Genomic DNA, 17,802 nt, shown 5'->3' with positions numbered 1-17,802 from the left:
CATGAGTATGTGATAGTTTAGTGTATTTTATCAGTGTGTGAATGAGGACTGAATTGTCATCAGTGTGAATGTTGAGTGGCTAGTCATCAGTGTGTCACTGTGTAGTGAATAGTCATCAGAAGGTAAATGTGGAATGAATATACATCAGTGTGTGAATTTTGAGTTAATAGGTGTGAAAGCACTTCAAGCAGTCAGATGAAAGTGCTCCAGCTGTTGCTTTGAACAATCAGCCATCCATTTAAATTACTGGAACAGATTAAAAAATAGCCAAAAATCCAACCTATTCTGGGATGAAAGTTTAAGAGCCAGTTTGCGAAACATGATTAAGACAACTTAGGATTGTATTTCTTTTTTTTTTTTTTTTTTTTTAACATGCAGCTATATGCGATGAAAATGATGACTCAGTGTGCAGAGGCCTTTAAGCCTGAGAGGACTGCATCACTGACACTTATTGTTCACTGTTGGTTCTGTTTGAAGATGTAGGGCTGCACAGATACCATTATAGGAGTATACTGGATACTAAGTCGGTGCATTGTCTGCAGTTTGGTGACATTTTAACACAAATGAGGATGTCAAAAGTGGAACACACTGCAAACTATGCATTGCTTTACTGTCAAGAGAAGTGTGTCCTTTTGTCTTTGTGGTGTAATGGTAGCCAGGAATACTGTGCGACTGGACCTTCAAGACACAGGTGTCTTTATAGTGCACTCATGTAATCCCCTTTTCACTAATTGTGAGCCCACTAGCACCAATTGGCTGGACCGCCGCTGAATTAGGTCAGTCACTTTAAAAAGGAAAGTTTTTGATCAAAAAGTCAAATTGACCATGATTGATTTATAATATCAAAGAGTTTGGAAGGGGGTGAATGCTTTTTTATAGGCAACGCAGATACATGTATTTGGTCTGATTATAAACATGGTATTGTTGCATCCCTACCTTTAATCTTTGATTAATTTACTAATAATTTTGCTGTCAACTTTTATGAACCCTCCAACAGCTCCCAAGATCAGGTGTGTTCAGAATACCTTTAGAAAATAGCCTTTATGGTCTCTTATTAGAGCCTGGATCAGTTGAAGGTGATGCTGTTTGGGGTGTGATGGCCATGAAGGTACGTTGAAGAGCATCTCCGTGTTGGCATGATGGCTCTGGAGTTCACTGTTCAGCCCTCCTGAAGTGTAGTGAACAGAATGTGGCAGAGGAGAGGCGACGTTCTAGCTTCTTGCCGTCTATCAGTCTGCACTGTTGACTCGTTGGGGTCAGTATAACAGGCATAACAGAGTTTAGGTGTCTCTTCAATGAGCACTTATCTTTTCACAAGTATCTTGTGTTCATTTTAGATGATCTTTTGTGCATCACTGCTTTAGTATTTGTTCTTGACTGTCATCTTTCTTGACCTCTAGAAAATAGAAACAGTCATAGGTGCTGTACTCAAAGGTTGCTTACAATCAAAACACTTTAAATATATTAAAAAGCTTCAGTAAGAAACCTTAACCTCAATGCCTTACTCTCCAATTCTCTCTAAGAGACTATAAGCGACTATCTGAATAAAAGGAGGACAAAGAAGTGCACATACTAAGTTGCTTTTATTAATACAGAACTGCATGCTACAGAGACTGTACAGCATAAACATTTATTCATTACAAAAAAACATGGTTTTGGAACCATTTAAAATAACAGGAAAAAACAAACAAACAAAAAAGATAAGAGCATAAAATAGAACAGGAACATCACAGCCGTTAAGGAAACATTCAAACTATTTATCATTAGCATCTTAATAAACCAGAGAAGAAATCGACAGATTACAGTCGCGTCATGTCAACTACAATGGCACCGAGTGGATGATTCTCTTGTAGCTTTTTTTACAGCCTCTTGCAACATCAACATGCCTATTTTTTCTATCTACCTATATGTAGTAGTGTACTTAAAAGTGGCAGTTTGTGTATTTTTTTGTATTTAATAGTTTTTTTATGAACCTCCTAATATACATAATTTGGCCCTTGTGGGTTTATACAGTATGATGTCCGCCTTTTTATTAAGTTTAAATTTTAATATTTGACAATTTGCTACCAAACACATTTGTTATAGCAACATTTATACTACATACATAGCAATCTATGTAACGTCACAGCAAAGAATGGTATCGAAATTAAAAAATAAAAATAAAAACAAACAACAACAAAACAAAACAAAAAAAGAGATCCCTACAGCGTGGTTAGAGAGGGGGCAGAGGAAATTATCACAAAATTTGGCACGGAAAATCTGTACACGAATCTACAGTCTGAGATGTGACTGTGCAATAAAAAAGAAGGGCTTTAGACACGTTTCCAACTACTGAAGACACGGTACCCACTGTCTCTTGTTTCAAGTTTTTCTTTTCTTCTTTTTGTAAAATGGCTTATAGACGCATTTCTTGAAATGAAGTTGTGCATACTTCTGTTCATGAGATCTACACAGTACACTGAGTGGAATCCAGGTTTTCAGCAAGGAAAGAAATCAATAACAAAAACGATTTTTGCCTTTTTAAAACCTCCTTGTAAAAATGGATCATTCATATATAAGTCGCTTACCTTAAGAAAAAATATTTGTACAATGTATTAAGAAACAAAAAAGGTCAAAAAGAGACACATACAAGATACAACAAGCAATCTCTAAAGCAATAAATACTACTGGTCCTAGCGTTGTGACATTTTGAATTTAATAACCCGCAACCCTCCCACCCCGACCTCCCATCAAGCCCACCCAACTTGCCTGACTCCACCCCATAGGTAAACAACAAAGAAAAAAGACAACGCAGTGGAAGAATGCATATTTAACACAGTAATCCCCCCCTCCCCATTATTCTGTACATTTAAACAAGAACAAGTAACATCACAATTAAAGTTGTTCCTCAGAGAGGTGTCACCGCTAGCCTCATGCCCTCCGAGAGTTTGAACAGATGTCAGATGATTGGTTCGCGAGCTCGTATTTAATACAAATAAAGAAGGAGAACCAACTCTTTCAAGAAAAGGGCTCATTGAATAACCTAGCCTACCTTTTTATATCCGTCTTTTAAACATTTTGAAGTTGAACTAAATAATTTTTTCTGTTTGCACTGTTGAACACTACAAAAGACAAAACAAAATTCATAAAAATTTTGGCAGATTCACAAAGCTATACTACAGCTCATTGTATCATTTCTTTATAATAATTAGATTTTTTGATAATGATGGGTCAAATATTGACCAATGAACTTTAATAAAACAAGAACTAAAATTTCAAAGCCTTATGGCACAGAAACAGAAAGAGAAAAAAGAGCTGACGGTAAGTGAAATATAGCAGAGTGAGGGCCTAGAAAGGTGTGCAGAGCTAGAAAAGAGGAGAAGAATAGGGCAGACTATTCTATAGACTTGGTCACTAGCGACAGAGGCTGAGGGGCCGAGGAGGGGAGGAGCGAGTGGGAATGACACAGCGATGCCGAAGGCCGGGCCATCGACGACGCCACAGAGGAGCCCGGCTGCCGCGAGGACGAGACGTCGCCGCCGTGCTCCAGGGCTCCGTTGTGGGAGGAGGCGCCAGGCGTTTTGCTAGCTGCTGCGGCGGCGGAGGAGTTTTCCAGCTGAACCAAAGATGGCGGAGGCCCAGCCAGGAGGTGCGAGTGGTGGAGTGGCTGGTGGGCCGGTTTCATAGTCAGTGAGAGAGGTTGCATTTGTTCAGTCTGAGGTTTGGACTCTTTTGAAGAGGGGGAGGGGACCACTGAGGAGGGGGAGGATGGGGGGGAGTCTAGTAAGCTTCCGTCCGTAGAGGGAGGACTGGCACAGCTGCCTTCACCTTGGATGTAGCGAATGCACTTTTTTTTTCTCCTGGGGGACAAGGCAAGAGAAAGAAAACATTTTTTAGCATCACATCGTCGAACTGCATCGCCTCTTAGCACAGCTGCTCACTTAAATGCACCTTTGCTTTAAAAATCGAAGGAAATGCTGCTTTTAAACCACTTTTGGACATCTTGAAACACTCAAATCTGCTTGTAAATTTTGCATAGATTGTCCTTAAGCCTTATGGCACCAGTTCATTTTAATGTTAAAGGTACAGTGTGTAATATCAGCCTAGTAGCTTTTAGGCTAAAATGAAACATGACCTGAATATTTAAAAATGTATTATTGTTATTGACTTAGAAAAAGCAGACATTGGGAGGTCCTCTCCCTGGACTCTGCCATCTTGGATTTTTGTATCTTGCATGTTTCTACAGTACCACAGAGGAGTACAAATAATTAATATTTTAAATTCTACTGGTTGCCATCAGAAGTGAGCATGACTATCTCAATTCTGACTGCTAATATTCCCAATTTTACCCACTGTACATTTAAGGCATATCTTCACTTGTTTACCTTTAAATTTACAGAACTAAAGCCATGTTTCAGGTGCATTTAAGTAGCTTTCTAAGCCTTGTGCTAAGAAGAAAGATGGCGGTAAGTTTCCACATCAGACAGGACAGACATGGAGGAAGAATAAAAGGTGAAGCACCTGGACAGAAAGCAGCAAGGGGAATGAAAAGCACACATAAAGACAATGATAGTGAGGATGTAAGAGGATAAAATGAAGCAGATCAGATGTAGTAATGGTTGCTCTCTGGATGTAAAACTCAGCCTCTCTTTCAGGCAAAGCTACAGCTGGGGGATCAGCCTGTTTTTTCTCTCTCTCTCTTTCTCTCCAGCAACACGAGGTTACTGGACCTGTCTCGCTCCTCTACCTCTACTCTCTCTCCTCCTGAGGGGACAGAGTTTGGATATGAGGCAAATAAAAAAAAAAGTCAACAAAATCCTACACTACACTGCTGCAATCTGCCCCACAGACACGAGTGTGTGCGTGCATGAGGGGTCAAGGCACCATGTTTGCATTCTCTCGCCAGGGGTCGGGACCCTACCCCCCTTCTGCCTGCCTGAGTCCCGAGGCCAGGCCCGTTTTTTGCGCTCAGTGGAACCCGATGGATGAGCGCAGGAGGACTGGAGGAAAGGGGGGGCTATTGTTGCGTTTCTGTGTGGTGACTCTGCTGTGTTTCAGATTTGGTTAAAGGGGGGAACTGGCTATACGGTGCATCTGCCCACCTCATCTTTAGCCTGACCCTGGCAGTGACCCCTTTCTCAGCTCTCGATCCTATCATTTTGGCGCCTGAAGGCCGCAGAGTAGAAGTATTTAAAACTCAAACTCAGTGAGTAGGTAAAGGTGTTTAAAGAAGAAAGAATAACACCTTTGAAATGTATGAATCAACTTTTCTTTAAATTCTAAGGGGGGAATCGACTTAATCAGTGTTTTGTCAACTAAAACTATGACTACCTTTTTTTCCATGAGAATGAATAGTCTTGGACTTGCTAAAAATAGATCTTTGGAGATTAAAAAGTAAGTTTAATCTTGTCAGGAGACTGAAACAAGACTAAATTGTCAGTGCTGGACTGTTGGACATTCAAATCTATTATATATTGGGTGTTTTACATTTATCTTAATTTTACAATGGGGCTATTTAAGTTATTTCAAAGACACTAAATGTTGTGACTAACTGTAAGGGCTTTTAATTGACTACAACTGGGCTAAAATGTTTTTGAGTTTCTGTCAACTAAGATTATCAAGGTCAAAAATTACAAAAATGTGGCGAAAGCTAAAAAACAAAAATAAATCTAAAGAGTAAGACTGAATTCAAAATACCTAAAACTGACTAAATCTAAAAATAAGAGAGCAGATGGAGAGTAAAAACAGCAAAAGGACATAAAAAGATCACATAAAAGGGCTAACAAAACCTTGATTGCATGCTAGAGTGAAAGACAGGCATGCATTTTCGATGAGCACACAACACCGGACAGTAAAGAACACTGGGAAAAAAAAAAGAAAAAAAAAAAAAGCTCTGGGAAAGAGTAGGGATGAGGCTTTTAAGTGCGTCCTACGCTGATGCTACAGCAGTGGGTGGCTCAGGGTATCGACCGGCCGTAAAAAGGTATCATTTTGCCACTACATACACGTCCTGCCCTCGATAACTGTCTGTCAAACTGCAACAAATGAGCTAATATCCATTTTTTAACAGACATATTGATTCATAGTATGTGCCCGTGTATGTTATTGATTTCTCCCTCTCGGGGGAAATTATACCAGATGCATCTTTTAGGAAATGGAGCCCAGAGAGAACTTTTAACCTCTCGGCTCATGGTGCTTTTTTTTTAGTCCCAGGATCTTATGATCTGTTATTACAGTTTAAGGAATAATGTAGCGTTTTTGGTTAGGTTTAGGCGCTAAAAAAGATGGAAAAGCACTAACAATGCGGGGCTATGTGGACACGGATCAAGGAAATTTAAGGGTAAACAAAGTTGGCACATGAGGCTTTTTTTAGTTACAGGATCTTATGATCTGTTATTATAGTTGAAGGAATAACGGAGCGTTTTTGGTTAAGTTTATGCTCTAAGAAAGGTGGAAAAGCACCAAAAATGGGGGGCTATGTAGACACAGATCAAGGAAATTTAGGGAAAAAGAAAGTCGGCTCATGTTGTTTTTTTAGTCCTAGAATCTTATGATCTGTTATTACTGTTTAAGGAATAATGGAGCATTTTTGGTTAGGTTTAGGCTCTAAGAAAGGTGGAAAAGCACCAAAAATGGGGGGCTATGTGGACATAGATCAAGGAAATTTAGTCCCAGGATCTCATGATCTGTTACTACTGTTTAAGGAATAATGGAGCATTTTGGTTAGGTTTAGGTGCTAAGAAAGATGGAAAAGCACCAAAAATGGTGGGCTGTGTGGGCACAGATCAAGGGAATTTAAGGAAAAAGAAAGTAAGTAATATCCTTTGAATAAGCCTCATAAATTTAGCAATTTTAGCCCTACATGTGATAGTAAAAAGCTGCACACTGCTCAAATAATCAGACTAAATTTAGGCTTTAAATGGACATGTATAAAAATGGTAAGAAATGAAAGGTGTACAATGAGAAATAGTGTGTTTCAATGAAGTGGGGTGTGGTGCAAGCCAGACACAGAGAAGGGTATTACTTAGCAGAAACAAATACCTACCATGAAAATATTCCCAATTCAAAGACTGCTTGTGTCAGAACAGAAAGACAACAGGTAGGGACTAAGTAAGGGTTATTGAAGAGGAGTTTGGAGGAAGAGGAGGTGGAAAAGGAGGAGGAGGAGGAGGAGGAGGAAGAGGGCACAGAAAAGAGTGTCACTGAGCAGGCCCTCATAGAAAGCAGGGCTAAATTTGTAAGCATAACATTGTTATTCAAATAGGACGCCAATTAGAACAAACATGACAGTTAAGATGGGAGGGAATTATCCACAGCCTGGAGAGAAAATGGATTTCAAGCATCACAAGTCAGATCGTAAAGAAGTGTTGTCCCAAATTGCGTTACAAAGATCTTCTAGGGAGATATGTTGTTGAGATAAAACATTTAGTAATCTTATTTTAAAATCCATTTTCTGCCGCTCGGCTTGAACTGAGTTTAATAAGGAAAAATTGCAGCGAGGGAATTTATAGCAGGAAGCTCCTCAGAAAGGACAAAAAAAAGGAGCATTGATGGAAAAATCTAGTGGTAGAAGAAGAAGTAGCTGCTCATTGTAGATGTCTTCCTCCCATTTAGGTACTACAGCAGTTATACCTGCATGGTTTGCACCATAAACTCAGCTGGTCAAGCCCGAACAAGGCACGACACTTCTTTGGGGTATTTGCATCTGTTAGCCAAAGAGGTAGACACAAACATACACACAGAGACAAAAAAAGAAAACAAAGAAAAAGAAAGAAAAAATGGACACGTCATTGCACGGACAAAAACATGTAGCCAGGGCTTAGGTTTAGGCTGGTAAACACTGGGATGTCCTCCATATTTGACTCCAGATCCTCCAAGCCCCGACCTGCCAGTTTCTGAGGCCTTTTAGACTGCAATAAAACCCTGCATGAACACATACTCTCTGGATCCATTCACACAAACATTCTGACATACAATGAACACCCAGGAGCTAAAAATCAGAGACAGACCGGCAGGGCGTGGCTGGAGGAAGCTGAGAGATCACGATAGCCTGAGAGACAGACTGACGGGAGAAGAAGAAGAAGAAGAAGAAGAAGAAGCGGCAGCAGCAGCAGCGGAAAAAGGAGGAAGTCCCAGTGTACGGTTAACCCAGCAGCCCTCACCTGGCCCCGGCTGGTGCAAGCACACACCATACACACCTGCACGGGCCACACCAGTTATTCTGTTGGTCGAGCCCAAAGCGCGCTCGACACTTCTTAGGAGCGCTCAGGTCTGATGCGGCGACAGGGAGGGGGGGGAAGCCAGCAGAGAGGAGAAGGAAGAGGAATAGAACCAAAAACCATAAGGAACGGAAATCCAAAAAAGGAGAGAAATAAGGAGAAAAAACAGGTAACAGTGAATCTATGAAGCTTTGCAGTGGCTCATTGTGCAAGAAATCTCCCTTTAACACCCTTAAAGCCATTCTCAAGTGCCTTTCAAGATACACAATTAGAGTGCTTCAGATAGAAGTAAAATCAAAATGCATGCAAGTTATCAAATTAAAAGTTGCTTTCAGACGTGTAATCTAAACTGACTGGAGCTAAAGCAGGAGATAAGATGAGCTTATTCGGTCGAGGGGATAAAAATAGAGCAAAATGCAGATTGGATTAATTTGCTGCTAGATGTTATCAGTGCACTGTGGTTTCAAAAAGACAAGGTCAGAGTGGTAGAACTAGGCAGCAGGCGGCTAAAACAGCATGGTGGTGAGTTAGCCCTAGCCAGGGGAAGGATTAAAAAGGCTGGAACCTGAAGAGGGAATCGACTCTTTAGACCTGGCATCAAACACTTGACTGTTTTCCATCAACTTTGGCTGTCTATAGCAGGGGACAAAAAGCTGCCAAGTCACTTTAGCTCTACCTAGTAATTGTGTCATTATCGAGGTAGAGCAAAGTGACAGCAGAATCTGAAAGAAGGGTTGTCAGAATACTTCCATACTTCTTGATACCGTGTGTTTTTAGAATAATTTCTCTTTTTATTTTAATTTTTTATGGTATTGAAAGTACAGAAACCTAAAAACAATGTCACAATAGTCCAGTTGTATAGGAGAGGAATGAATCCATTAAAAATTACAGGTCTAAATGCACAGTTTGTGACTGAAATGTTGCCAACATTTTGCTGCTTATTCGATGAAATCAGTATTCGAAAGAACTAAAATGATATCTGAAAGTCGCCAAAACTAAAGAATGTTATAAAGATTTGTGATACTTTTAAACCTTGTGATGCTGCATGTTTTGAAAGAATTTGATCTTTGCTGTTTTTGGTTATATCAAAGAGTGAGGAAACATTATAAACTTAAGATTTTCAGACATGTTAATGTAAAAGCTGATGTAAGAGAAGAAGAGACGGTACTGTCTATATTGCACAAAAACAGCATGATAAGGAACGGAAATTTTGTCAACATTTGTGCCACTTTTTGGATCAAATCAGGACAAAATTGTTACCTGAAAGTCTGTCATTTAAACAAAAAGATTGATCAAACTTTTGATGCTTTGAAACTTTTTGATTTACCATGTTTTAAAAGGAGTTGATCTTTGCTATTTTTAGTAGTACCAAAGAGTGATAAAACTCTAAAACCGCAAGATTTCCAGACATAATTTAACCAAAAGCTGACGTAAGAGCAGGAGAGAGCACCAAAAGATCAGCGTGATATGGAAATGAAATATTGCCAGAATTTTTCCACTTACTGGATCAAATCAATTGAGAAGGACAAAAATGATACCTGAAAGTCTCTAATAGACAAAAAAGGTTACCCAAATTTGCAATGCTTTAAAAGAATTCAATTTTTGCTATCTTCTGTGATATCAAAGAGCAGCCAAACTTTGAAAAACTTCTTATTTTCAGGTGTTTTAAGTGAAAACTTCTTAGAGAAAACTGGAGAAAAAGCACTGTCTGAATTTCACAAAAACATCGGCAACATTTCAGTAACATAAAGTTTCCAATGCTTCACTGTAAGCGTTTGAATCTTTCAGTAGCATGCCACTGGATTTGATTTGGATTCTGAGAGTTCTGATTCATTTCAGAATTGATTTTCAATCTAAATTGATCCCTGAGTGACAACACATTTCCTATTTGTTACTAAAACGGGCTTGTTATGGGATCTATTCCAGTCTACTGTGCATGAAAGAGATGTAAATGTTTTGACATTTAAAGCATTTTAAGTCTTCAAGATAATGCAGGATTTACAGTTATCAGCTCATTACAACAATGTTAATACACTAACAAAAACCTAAAAACAAAGAACATTTATTTTTATTCAGTCAGCTTAAGGTGGACAATTTCATATTTATCAGAGACTACGCTGAAGGAGCGAAGACCTTCAAAATAAGACTAATAATGGAGCTGGTTATTTTAATGTTGGCTTACAGATCCCTAAATTGACAGTCAGCACTTGTTAGTTGTTGCTCTGCTTATTTTGTGTCCTGGTGGCAGCATATAAAGCTATCTCACACTTTTGACTCGTTCCTACAGTACCTCACTTTGATTTAGCTAATTTAACATTCCTGAATAAGTCAGGTAATTGTTCCTCTTCTTTGAGAACTTTTCTTTTGTGACAACAGTTCTTCTAGGTTATTCTGCACTGAAACATTCAACTCAAGTCAACAAGTTGAAAGACGGTTACTTGAGTTGCAACTTGTAAACTTAAGTTAAATTAACTTAATTCAATAGCTTGTTTTTGGTTGAAGCATTTTTTGTTGATCCAAATGTTCTCTTTGGAGAGAATGTTTTACTTTCTATAGTGCAGGTTCTTATGATCTTTCTTATCTTCCTTTCTTCTTTGACTCATATAATGTGTTTTTGGGTTCATCTGGGTTCTCACTGTTTGGTTTTATTTAGTTGGGTCTATTTTTCTTGGGTTCTTTTGCTGTTGAGGTGTTGGGTTTGGGCTTTGTTGTCCTGGTGGCTTTGTTGATGCAAATCTGTCAAAGCACTTCTTAAACCCCTGTTTTTAAAAAGGCCCTAAAAATTAAGTTATTATTATATTATTAACAAGACTGGTTCAGTGTTTCAAAGCTCCATAGACATCACCATTACATCAGTACATCAGACACAGCCATGTAAACACTACACTGAGAGCTAGTGCATTAGCGACGCAGCTAACCAGCCACACACCTCCTGATTTGGGGTGCTAAAACTGGCTTCTGTTGAAAAATCATTGCGGATGAAGTAAAGTACGTTTAAGGATTTTCATTTTGTGGCATTTTGTGAGATTCTGATGTCTTTTTGCGAGCACCAAACTGTGTGCAAGAGTTTGCCTGCAACTTAGTTCATTAATAGCAATAAATGATCCAAAATGGTGTGTCTAGGACTTCTATTTTTATTGCTGTGGTATTAATAGTGTTTGGATTTTACTAGTATCGTATCAAAGTTTATGACAACCCCACTGGTAGTGTTTGAGTCCAGGCCTCGTGTGAGTAAAGGCAGATTTAAAGTCGGCCAAACTCATGCTGGCCTTGAGGAGAGGCACAGGTGCGGCTACTGAGCATATAGATTAAGGAGGTTTACCCTGACATAACATCCTTAAAGTCATACTTCACAGTCATAATTTTACTTAAAGCATCAGTTCCTTAAGCTAACTACCTGATGATTATGCCAACATTTAATCTAAACTAAACAGCAGCAAATCAAATGTAATCTAGTTTAATTTCAAATAAACAATAGCAACTTTTAAAGAAAAGAGTGCAGCAAACAAAGCAAAAAAAGCAAAATTTATCCTTAAGGCTGCCTGATATATTGCACAATAACTGATGAATAAATACACATTAAATAAGTAAGGAAAAAAGAAGAAAATATAAAACAAGTTAGTAATTTAATACTCAAAATGACATTAGCACCTGTAATCGGAGGGAGTGAAAGGCAAGGGTTTGGAAAATATTCTCTGTGTTCTGAAAAAAAAGAACAGATAGAGAGGCCTTCAAGAAGAAATCCGTCACCAAACGAGCGCAAAATACATAAATAACAAGTCGCCATGTCTCCTCACAATAAAGAATATGAATCATGAGAATAAAAAAAGGGATAAATCATAGGAAATAAGCAAACCTCCTTAATTTTAAAAGTGTAAGTGATTTTTTTTTCTTAAGCATGCATGAAAGCAAGCAGGGGCAGCCAAGCAAGCACATACGCGCATACACAACCACACATACGGTACTGTAGTGCAGTCTATCTGCAGGGCACAGGCATTATAAAATGTGGGGGGGGGGCACGCACACAACACTAGCAAAGTTAATGGCTTTCACAATGCTTCAACTTCACATTCTCAAAACATACATATCACAAAACCAGAACGCTAAGGGGCAAAATGGGGAGGGGGGGGGGGGGGGGGGGGTGTCAGCGGGGAGGTGAGAAGGTGTGTGGGGGGGTCATGCATATTCAGTTGTTATTAGCTGGGGAAGGCTAAGGGGAAAAATGGGAAAGGGGGGGGGGGGGCATTACAAGCAACTCTACCATTTAAATATTGCAATGGGTAGCATATCTATACCAAAAAAAAGGAAAGCCAAGCACAATAACAGACACACAAAAGAAACATAACACAAAAAAACTAGCTTGACTTTTATCTTGCAAGATGTCACATCTGCCTGACACATGATGGGGCTCTTCTAATATGAGAGATAATTGCAGCTCACTTACCATTGCTCTCTGCTTGCTGCTTTTCCCTTTTTCTCTTCTTCCTTTTCCCCTGTTGGTTAGCCGCCAAAAAAATAGAAAGAAAAAAAAATAGACACAGACAGGAACCTTAGTTATTATATTGCAGAATGCCCAAAACATGAAACAGAGAATAGGACTCATCTTTGTGTTTACTTATTTATTCATTCATTCTTTCTCTGCCTTTCTCTCTCTCTCTGCCCTCCGGTTTGTAGCAGCCACTGCAGGCCAGACCACATTCCCTCCCTCCCTCTTTGTGTATTCTGCTCTTTTATTCTTTTTTCTGTAATCTTTTGTCTTATTTTTCCCTTCTGTGTGAACATCTAGACATCTTAAGGAGCTTCTGGTTTGGAGAAAAGATTTCTCTAATGCTGCTCGATCCCAAAACTGGACACTTTTGATGAAAACCTGGCTCTTTATATGGCAGAACAAAGTGTCTCGGGTTGCAAAATTGTCTGACTTTGTTACAAATAAATAAGATGAGGCAATTTGTCTACTCTCAGATACGAGCATCAGAGGACAAATTACAAGAAGAAACTCATCCTAGTCATGCCACCTAGTGACAATGATCAAAGAGCATGTGCTACTTCCTCTCCTCACGACTTGTAAACTTAAAAACTTACATAGTTGTCTCGTGCTGACCAGCCTGGGTACAGCTGCATGTGGAGCTGTCGCTCTTTCCTGGCCAGCTCGTAGTACTTGGCCTGCTCCTCCCGGGATAGGGCATGCCACTGAAAAGGACACATAAAGAATATTTTCACCATGGACAAGAAAATACAGACATGCAGTTTGTGAAAATGGAGTTATATCTATAATACTGGAGCCTAGCATCACCTAATTAGCCTTTAAATCTTCTGAAAGGCTTGTAAAACTCAACCATAGTCTCGATTTTGTGCATATCCTCTTGTTATTACAGGTCTGTGGTACCAGCAAGGCCGTCTTTAAGGGGGATAAAAGCCAGAGCTTTCTGGGGTCCAGCCAAATGGTGGAAGTCAGGAAAATCACGGTCCATTGTAAAGTTACACCTAAGTGACAACCATGTTTTATATTTACCCTGAATAATAATCCCTTTTATCAAAGAAAAAAATGATTTTTATTTATTCATGTTGTAGTTTAATAAAGGATTTTTAAAAATTTAAACTCTTTTCTGAAAACAGAATTACCTTTTTTTGTAATGTTGACAATGGGGATGGGCACATTAACAAACAGCAGGGTGCCAGGAAATAAGGAAGAGGGAACTGCAATAACTAAGGTAAAATAAATCAAATAATTGCAAAATGAATTGAAGGGAAAATTGGCAAAAAAAAAAAAAAAGTTAAAAATTGTAAAAAAAAAAAGTAAAAAGAAAGAAAGAAAGAAAAACTGGTAAAAAGTGGTTACAGAGTGGCAAAAATGGGTTAAAAGAGTCAAAAATGGAATGAAAGTGGCAGAATGGGTTAAGATAGGTTGCAAATATGGGCAGAAAATTGGTGAAAAGTAGTTAAAAAGTAGCAAAAATAGGTTAAAGTGGCAAAAAGGGGCAGAAAAAAAGGTGTATTCAAAAATGTGGGAAAAATTGGTGGAAACACTGATGAAAAGGGTTAAAAAGTAGCACAAATAAGTAATTTGAACATCAGAACCCAATGATTACTTGACACACTTTTCAGCTCCAGAATGAAGTAACTGTTAGCCAGGATGCTAGCATCCATGCTTCTGTCTAACACATTGGGGAAGGCTCATTCACTGGATTTCTCAGGGGCCAGCTAATTCTATGGACAGGCCTGGATACCAGTTGTAAGTTTTGCTCGTTTGCCTCCCTCTATCTCTTGTTCTAAAACCTGAACAGTCTCAGTACATGGCTGTTCAGAATGAGTCCTTTCCATTGCTAAAAGTTGCCAGCTGCCTTGCTCATTGTGGGCTAATCACTATGAATGAGTAACAATGATTAGCCTGGAAGTATTGTACTTTAAGTAGCTTCTGTATGTCTTTCTGTCTCCTTGTAAACTTTGTAGTTGTAGATGGCAGTCCACCAACACGTCTGGTTCTGCTCAAAGCTTCTGCCTGGGAAAAGGAATTTTCAAGGATGTGGTTTTTGTTGATGTCTGTATGTCTCTAATGCTCTCCTAATGTATTTTTCTCCCCATATCTCCTTCTCTTTACACCTTTGTTCCAGGTAGATGGCAGATCACCAACAAATCCTGCCCCCTCTTTTCCAGCTTCCTCAACCCATCAGGTCATGGCAGATGACTGATGACAAATGAGTCTGGTTCTACTCAAGGTTTCTGCCTGTAAAATAAGGTTTCCCTGGGTCTTTTTCCTTTACCTCTTATTTTCACAAATCTTGTTGCTTCAATTCTGCATTACTGGTAATCTTTTCATTTTATCCCTTTCTGTCAAATTTTCTTCCTGCCCCCTCTTTTCCAACTTCTTCTGCCCCTGAGATCTCAGCTGATGGCTGCTAACAAATAAGTTGTTCCAGGTTTCTGCTTGTGAAATAGATGTTTTTCTGCCTCCTTTATTTTTGTTCAGTGTCTCTGTCTGTCAGATTTTCTTCTTTTCATGAACTTTCTAACTTCCTCTGCCCATCAGGTTGTGGCAGACAGCTGACAATGAACAATTCTGGCTCTGCTCAAGGTTTCTGCCTCTGAGAAAGTAGTTTCCCTGCCTCTTCTATGTTTGTTCAGTATCCCAGTCCGTCAGATTTTTTTCTGCCCCCTCTTTTGCAGCTTCTGGTACCCATCAGATCACAGCAGATGGCTTTTGATGACTAAGTCTGTTCTGCTGAAGGTTTCTGCCTGTGAAAAGGAAGTTTCCTTTGTCTCTATTCCCCTCAAATCTTCTTGTTCTTCTTCTGTTTGCTGTCCCTTCTTTCTCTCTGCCTCCCCTTTATTCTAGCTTTCTTGGCCCATCTAATCCCTGCAATAAGTCATCAGTAAGTCTGGTGCTGTTGGAAGTTTCTGCCTGTGAAAGGAAGTATTTTAGTGGCTTAATTTTGGACTTCTGAGATAACTTTTGTTGTGATTTGACAATGATCAAAACTTGATTAATTAGTTAGCCCTTGCAGTGTTGGTGTGTGCCTTGGGATCTTGCAGGACTTACCCTCCGCCCCAGAATCTGGTTGATGGCAGCACTTTCCTTCAGTGTGCACTCAGCAACCACCTTGGCTCGCATCTCCTTCATGTAGAGCATGAAGGCGTTCAGAGGCTTCTTTATGTGGACCTGTTTCTTCTTCTCCTCTTCCTTTTTAGCGTCTGACTGTTTCCTGCGGAGGGTGGGAGGGCAGGAGATTGAGCCAACTGCGCCCTTACTACTTAGTCATGTGAGATTTAAACACAGGCTCAGGGCAGTGAAGGTGTACTCACGAGCTGTTGAGGGAGCTGATGTCACTGTGGGACGATTCCTGCTTGACGTTGGGTGTGACGATGGCTGGGTGTGGGATGCCCGTGGTGTGCAAACTGTGGTGGGGGGGCACCATGTGTGGGGGGAACCTAGAGGACAGAAGACTGTGTAAATCGTCAGAATGGACACGGGTGAAATGAGGAGATGGAGCACATGTATACACAAGACCAGAGGCGCTCAATTCCATTCCACACTTTAAATTACATTCAACTCTGCTATCGTAGGGATGGAATTGGCCTGTAGTCACAAAAAAGACAAATGCACAAACAAAACATCCACATGAAAATGTCCAAAGCTGAGTCCTGCTGTTATTTACAACCAATTAGCAGAGATTTAACTTCATAAAGGGGTGTTAGGTCAAGTGTAAACATTTTTTATTTGAGCTGAGACTCAAGCCTGGACAGATAAACACTTCACAACAGTATAACATTTTATATATACAGACAATGACTGGATTTAAAAGAGCAAATCTCTTGGATGCTATACTCTTAACTACTACAAAGATGCATATTACTTGAGCCAAGTAAATTTTTTTTAGCCTTGCACTAATGGGAACCTCATTGAGATTCTATTCCAATGTATGCCATTAGAACGTGGTTTATGGACTTACAGCATCACAAAGGCTATACAGACTACTAAATTAGTGCTAAGATGATCGACATTTCAGAAACTTCTGATATCTTTGATACCATGTGTTTTAAATGATAGACTTTATTAGTTTAAGATGAAAAACAGTTATAAAAAACTACATAAGCTTTTAAAAAAAGCAGATTATGGGTCATATTTACAAGTAAAAGTTGCCTTAAGACAAGGACGGACAGCATTGTGCACAATTCTCTTGGCAACATTTTGGCACCAGAACTTCACAAATCAATGTAATTTTGCAATTTACACACTGTGAAGGATTAAGCTTCCAGTTTGTAGTGACTAACTTATAATGAATGACTATTGTGAAATTAAAAATATACACTTTGTAGGGGTTTGAAACTTTTTTTCTGTGCTATGGCTGCAAAGCAGACTTAAATATTGTCTGTAGGCATGCACGATATTATTGTTCTGGTATCAGTATAATGGCTTAAAACGGCAAATATCAGTGTCTGATATTTACAACCGATGTTTTGCCTGTATATTTTAGCATACATTGATTGTAAATTTTGTCCATATTTACTAATTAATCAGCAGAGTTTTAGGCTGAACCAACAGACCTATATCAGTTGAGGTCTTTTTCTGTATTTATCCTCATTCTTTAAACTTTAACATGGTTTTTAAGGACTAAAGTTTGTCTCTTTGCCATCCCCAAACCTTAAAGTGTGTCCAAAACTTAGCAGGTGCTTGAAACTTCTTTTTGTGCTATGGCAACAACACAGGCGTAAATAAGAACCCTTATAAAGGCTGAAACTGATCAAGCACTTCCAAGAAGAAAACTAAACCCTCTTATGTTCTTAAGGGAAAATTAACACCACTTTTTTAAGTGGCAATGAAAATCTTTTTTATCTTTAGATAAAAATCAGTAATACAAAAGTACCAAAGGGTTTTTTAAAGCAGATTTGGGGTTATTTTGGTCATATTTACAACTTAAAGTTGCCATAAGTGAGAAGAGAGAGCACTATGCATATTGTACAACTATGTTGGCAACATTGTCGTACTAAAATCGATGTAATTGTGCAATTTAGACACTGTGTAGGGCTTTCCTTCTTGTTTGTAGCAACTACCATTTGATAATTGATTATTGTGATATAAAACAATACTTTACAGATGTTGGAATCT

General features: G+C 39.1%; 1 protein-coding gene across 12 annotated transcripts in view; it reads right to left on the bottom strand.

The window, feature by feature from the left end:
- Positions 1-2,752: 2,752 nt before the first annotated feature.
- Positions 2,753-17,802, bottom strand: part of tcf7l2 (transcription factor 7 like 2) — a 135,521-nt gene continuing 120,471 nt past the window's right edge. For 2 of the 12 annotated variants that reach the window (XM_041815418.1, XM_041815426.1), the window contains 7 exons: positions 15,999-16,139; positions 15,736-15,898; positions 13,281-13,388; positions 12,643-12,706; positions 11,850-11,900; positions 8,178-8,250; positions 2,753-3,839 (listed from right to left, as the gene is read on the bottom strand). In XM_041815418.1, coding sequence (XP_041671352.1) covers positions 3,374-3,839; positions 8,178-8,250; positions 11,850-11,900; positions 12,643-12,706; positions 13,281-13,388; positions 15,736-15,898; positions 15,999-16,139 — 1,066 coding nt within the window. In that variant the 3' untranslated portion in view covers positions 2,753-3,373. Of the gene's footprint in view, positions 3,840-7,611; positions 7,685-8,177; positions 8,251-11,849; positions 11,901-12,642; positions 12,707-13,280; positions 13,389-15,735; positions 15,899-15,998; positions 16,140-17,802 lie in introns of all 12 variants that reach the window. The other 10 variants (XM_041815420.1, XM_041815428.1, XM_041815423.1 and 7 more) reach the window with 8 other exon arrangements.

The sequence above is a fragment of the Cheilinus undulatus genome, linkage group 20 (genome assembly GCF_018320785.1).
Source record: "Cheilinus undulatus linkage group 20, ASM1832078v1, whole genome shotgun sequence".
NCBI classification, from domain to species: Eukaryota; Metazoa; Chordata; class Actinopteri; order Labriformes; family Labridae; genus Cheilinus; species Cheilinus undulatus.
Note: the sequence above shows the minus strand (reverse complement) of the source record. Positions and strands in the feature narration are given on the sequence as shown.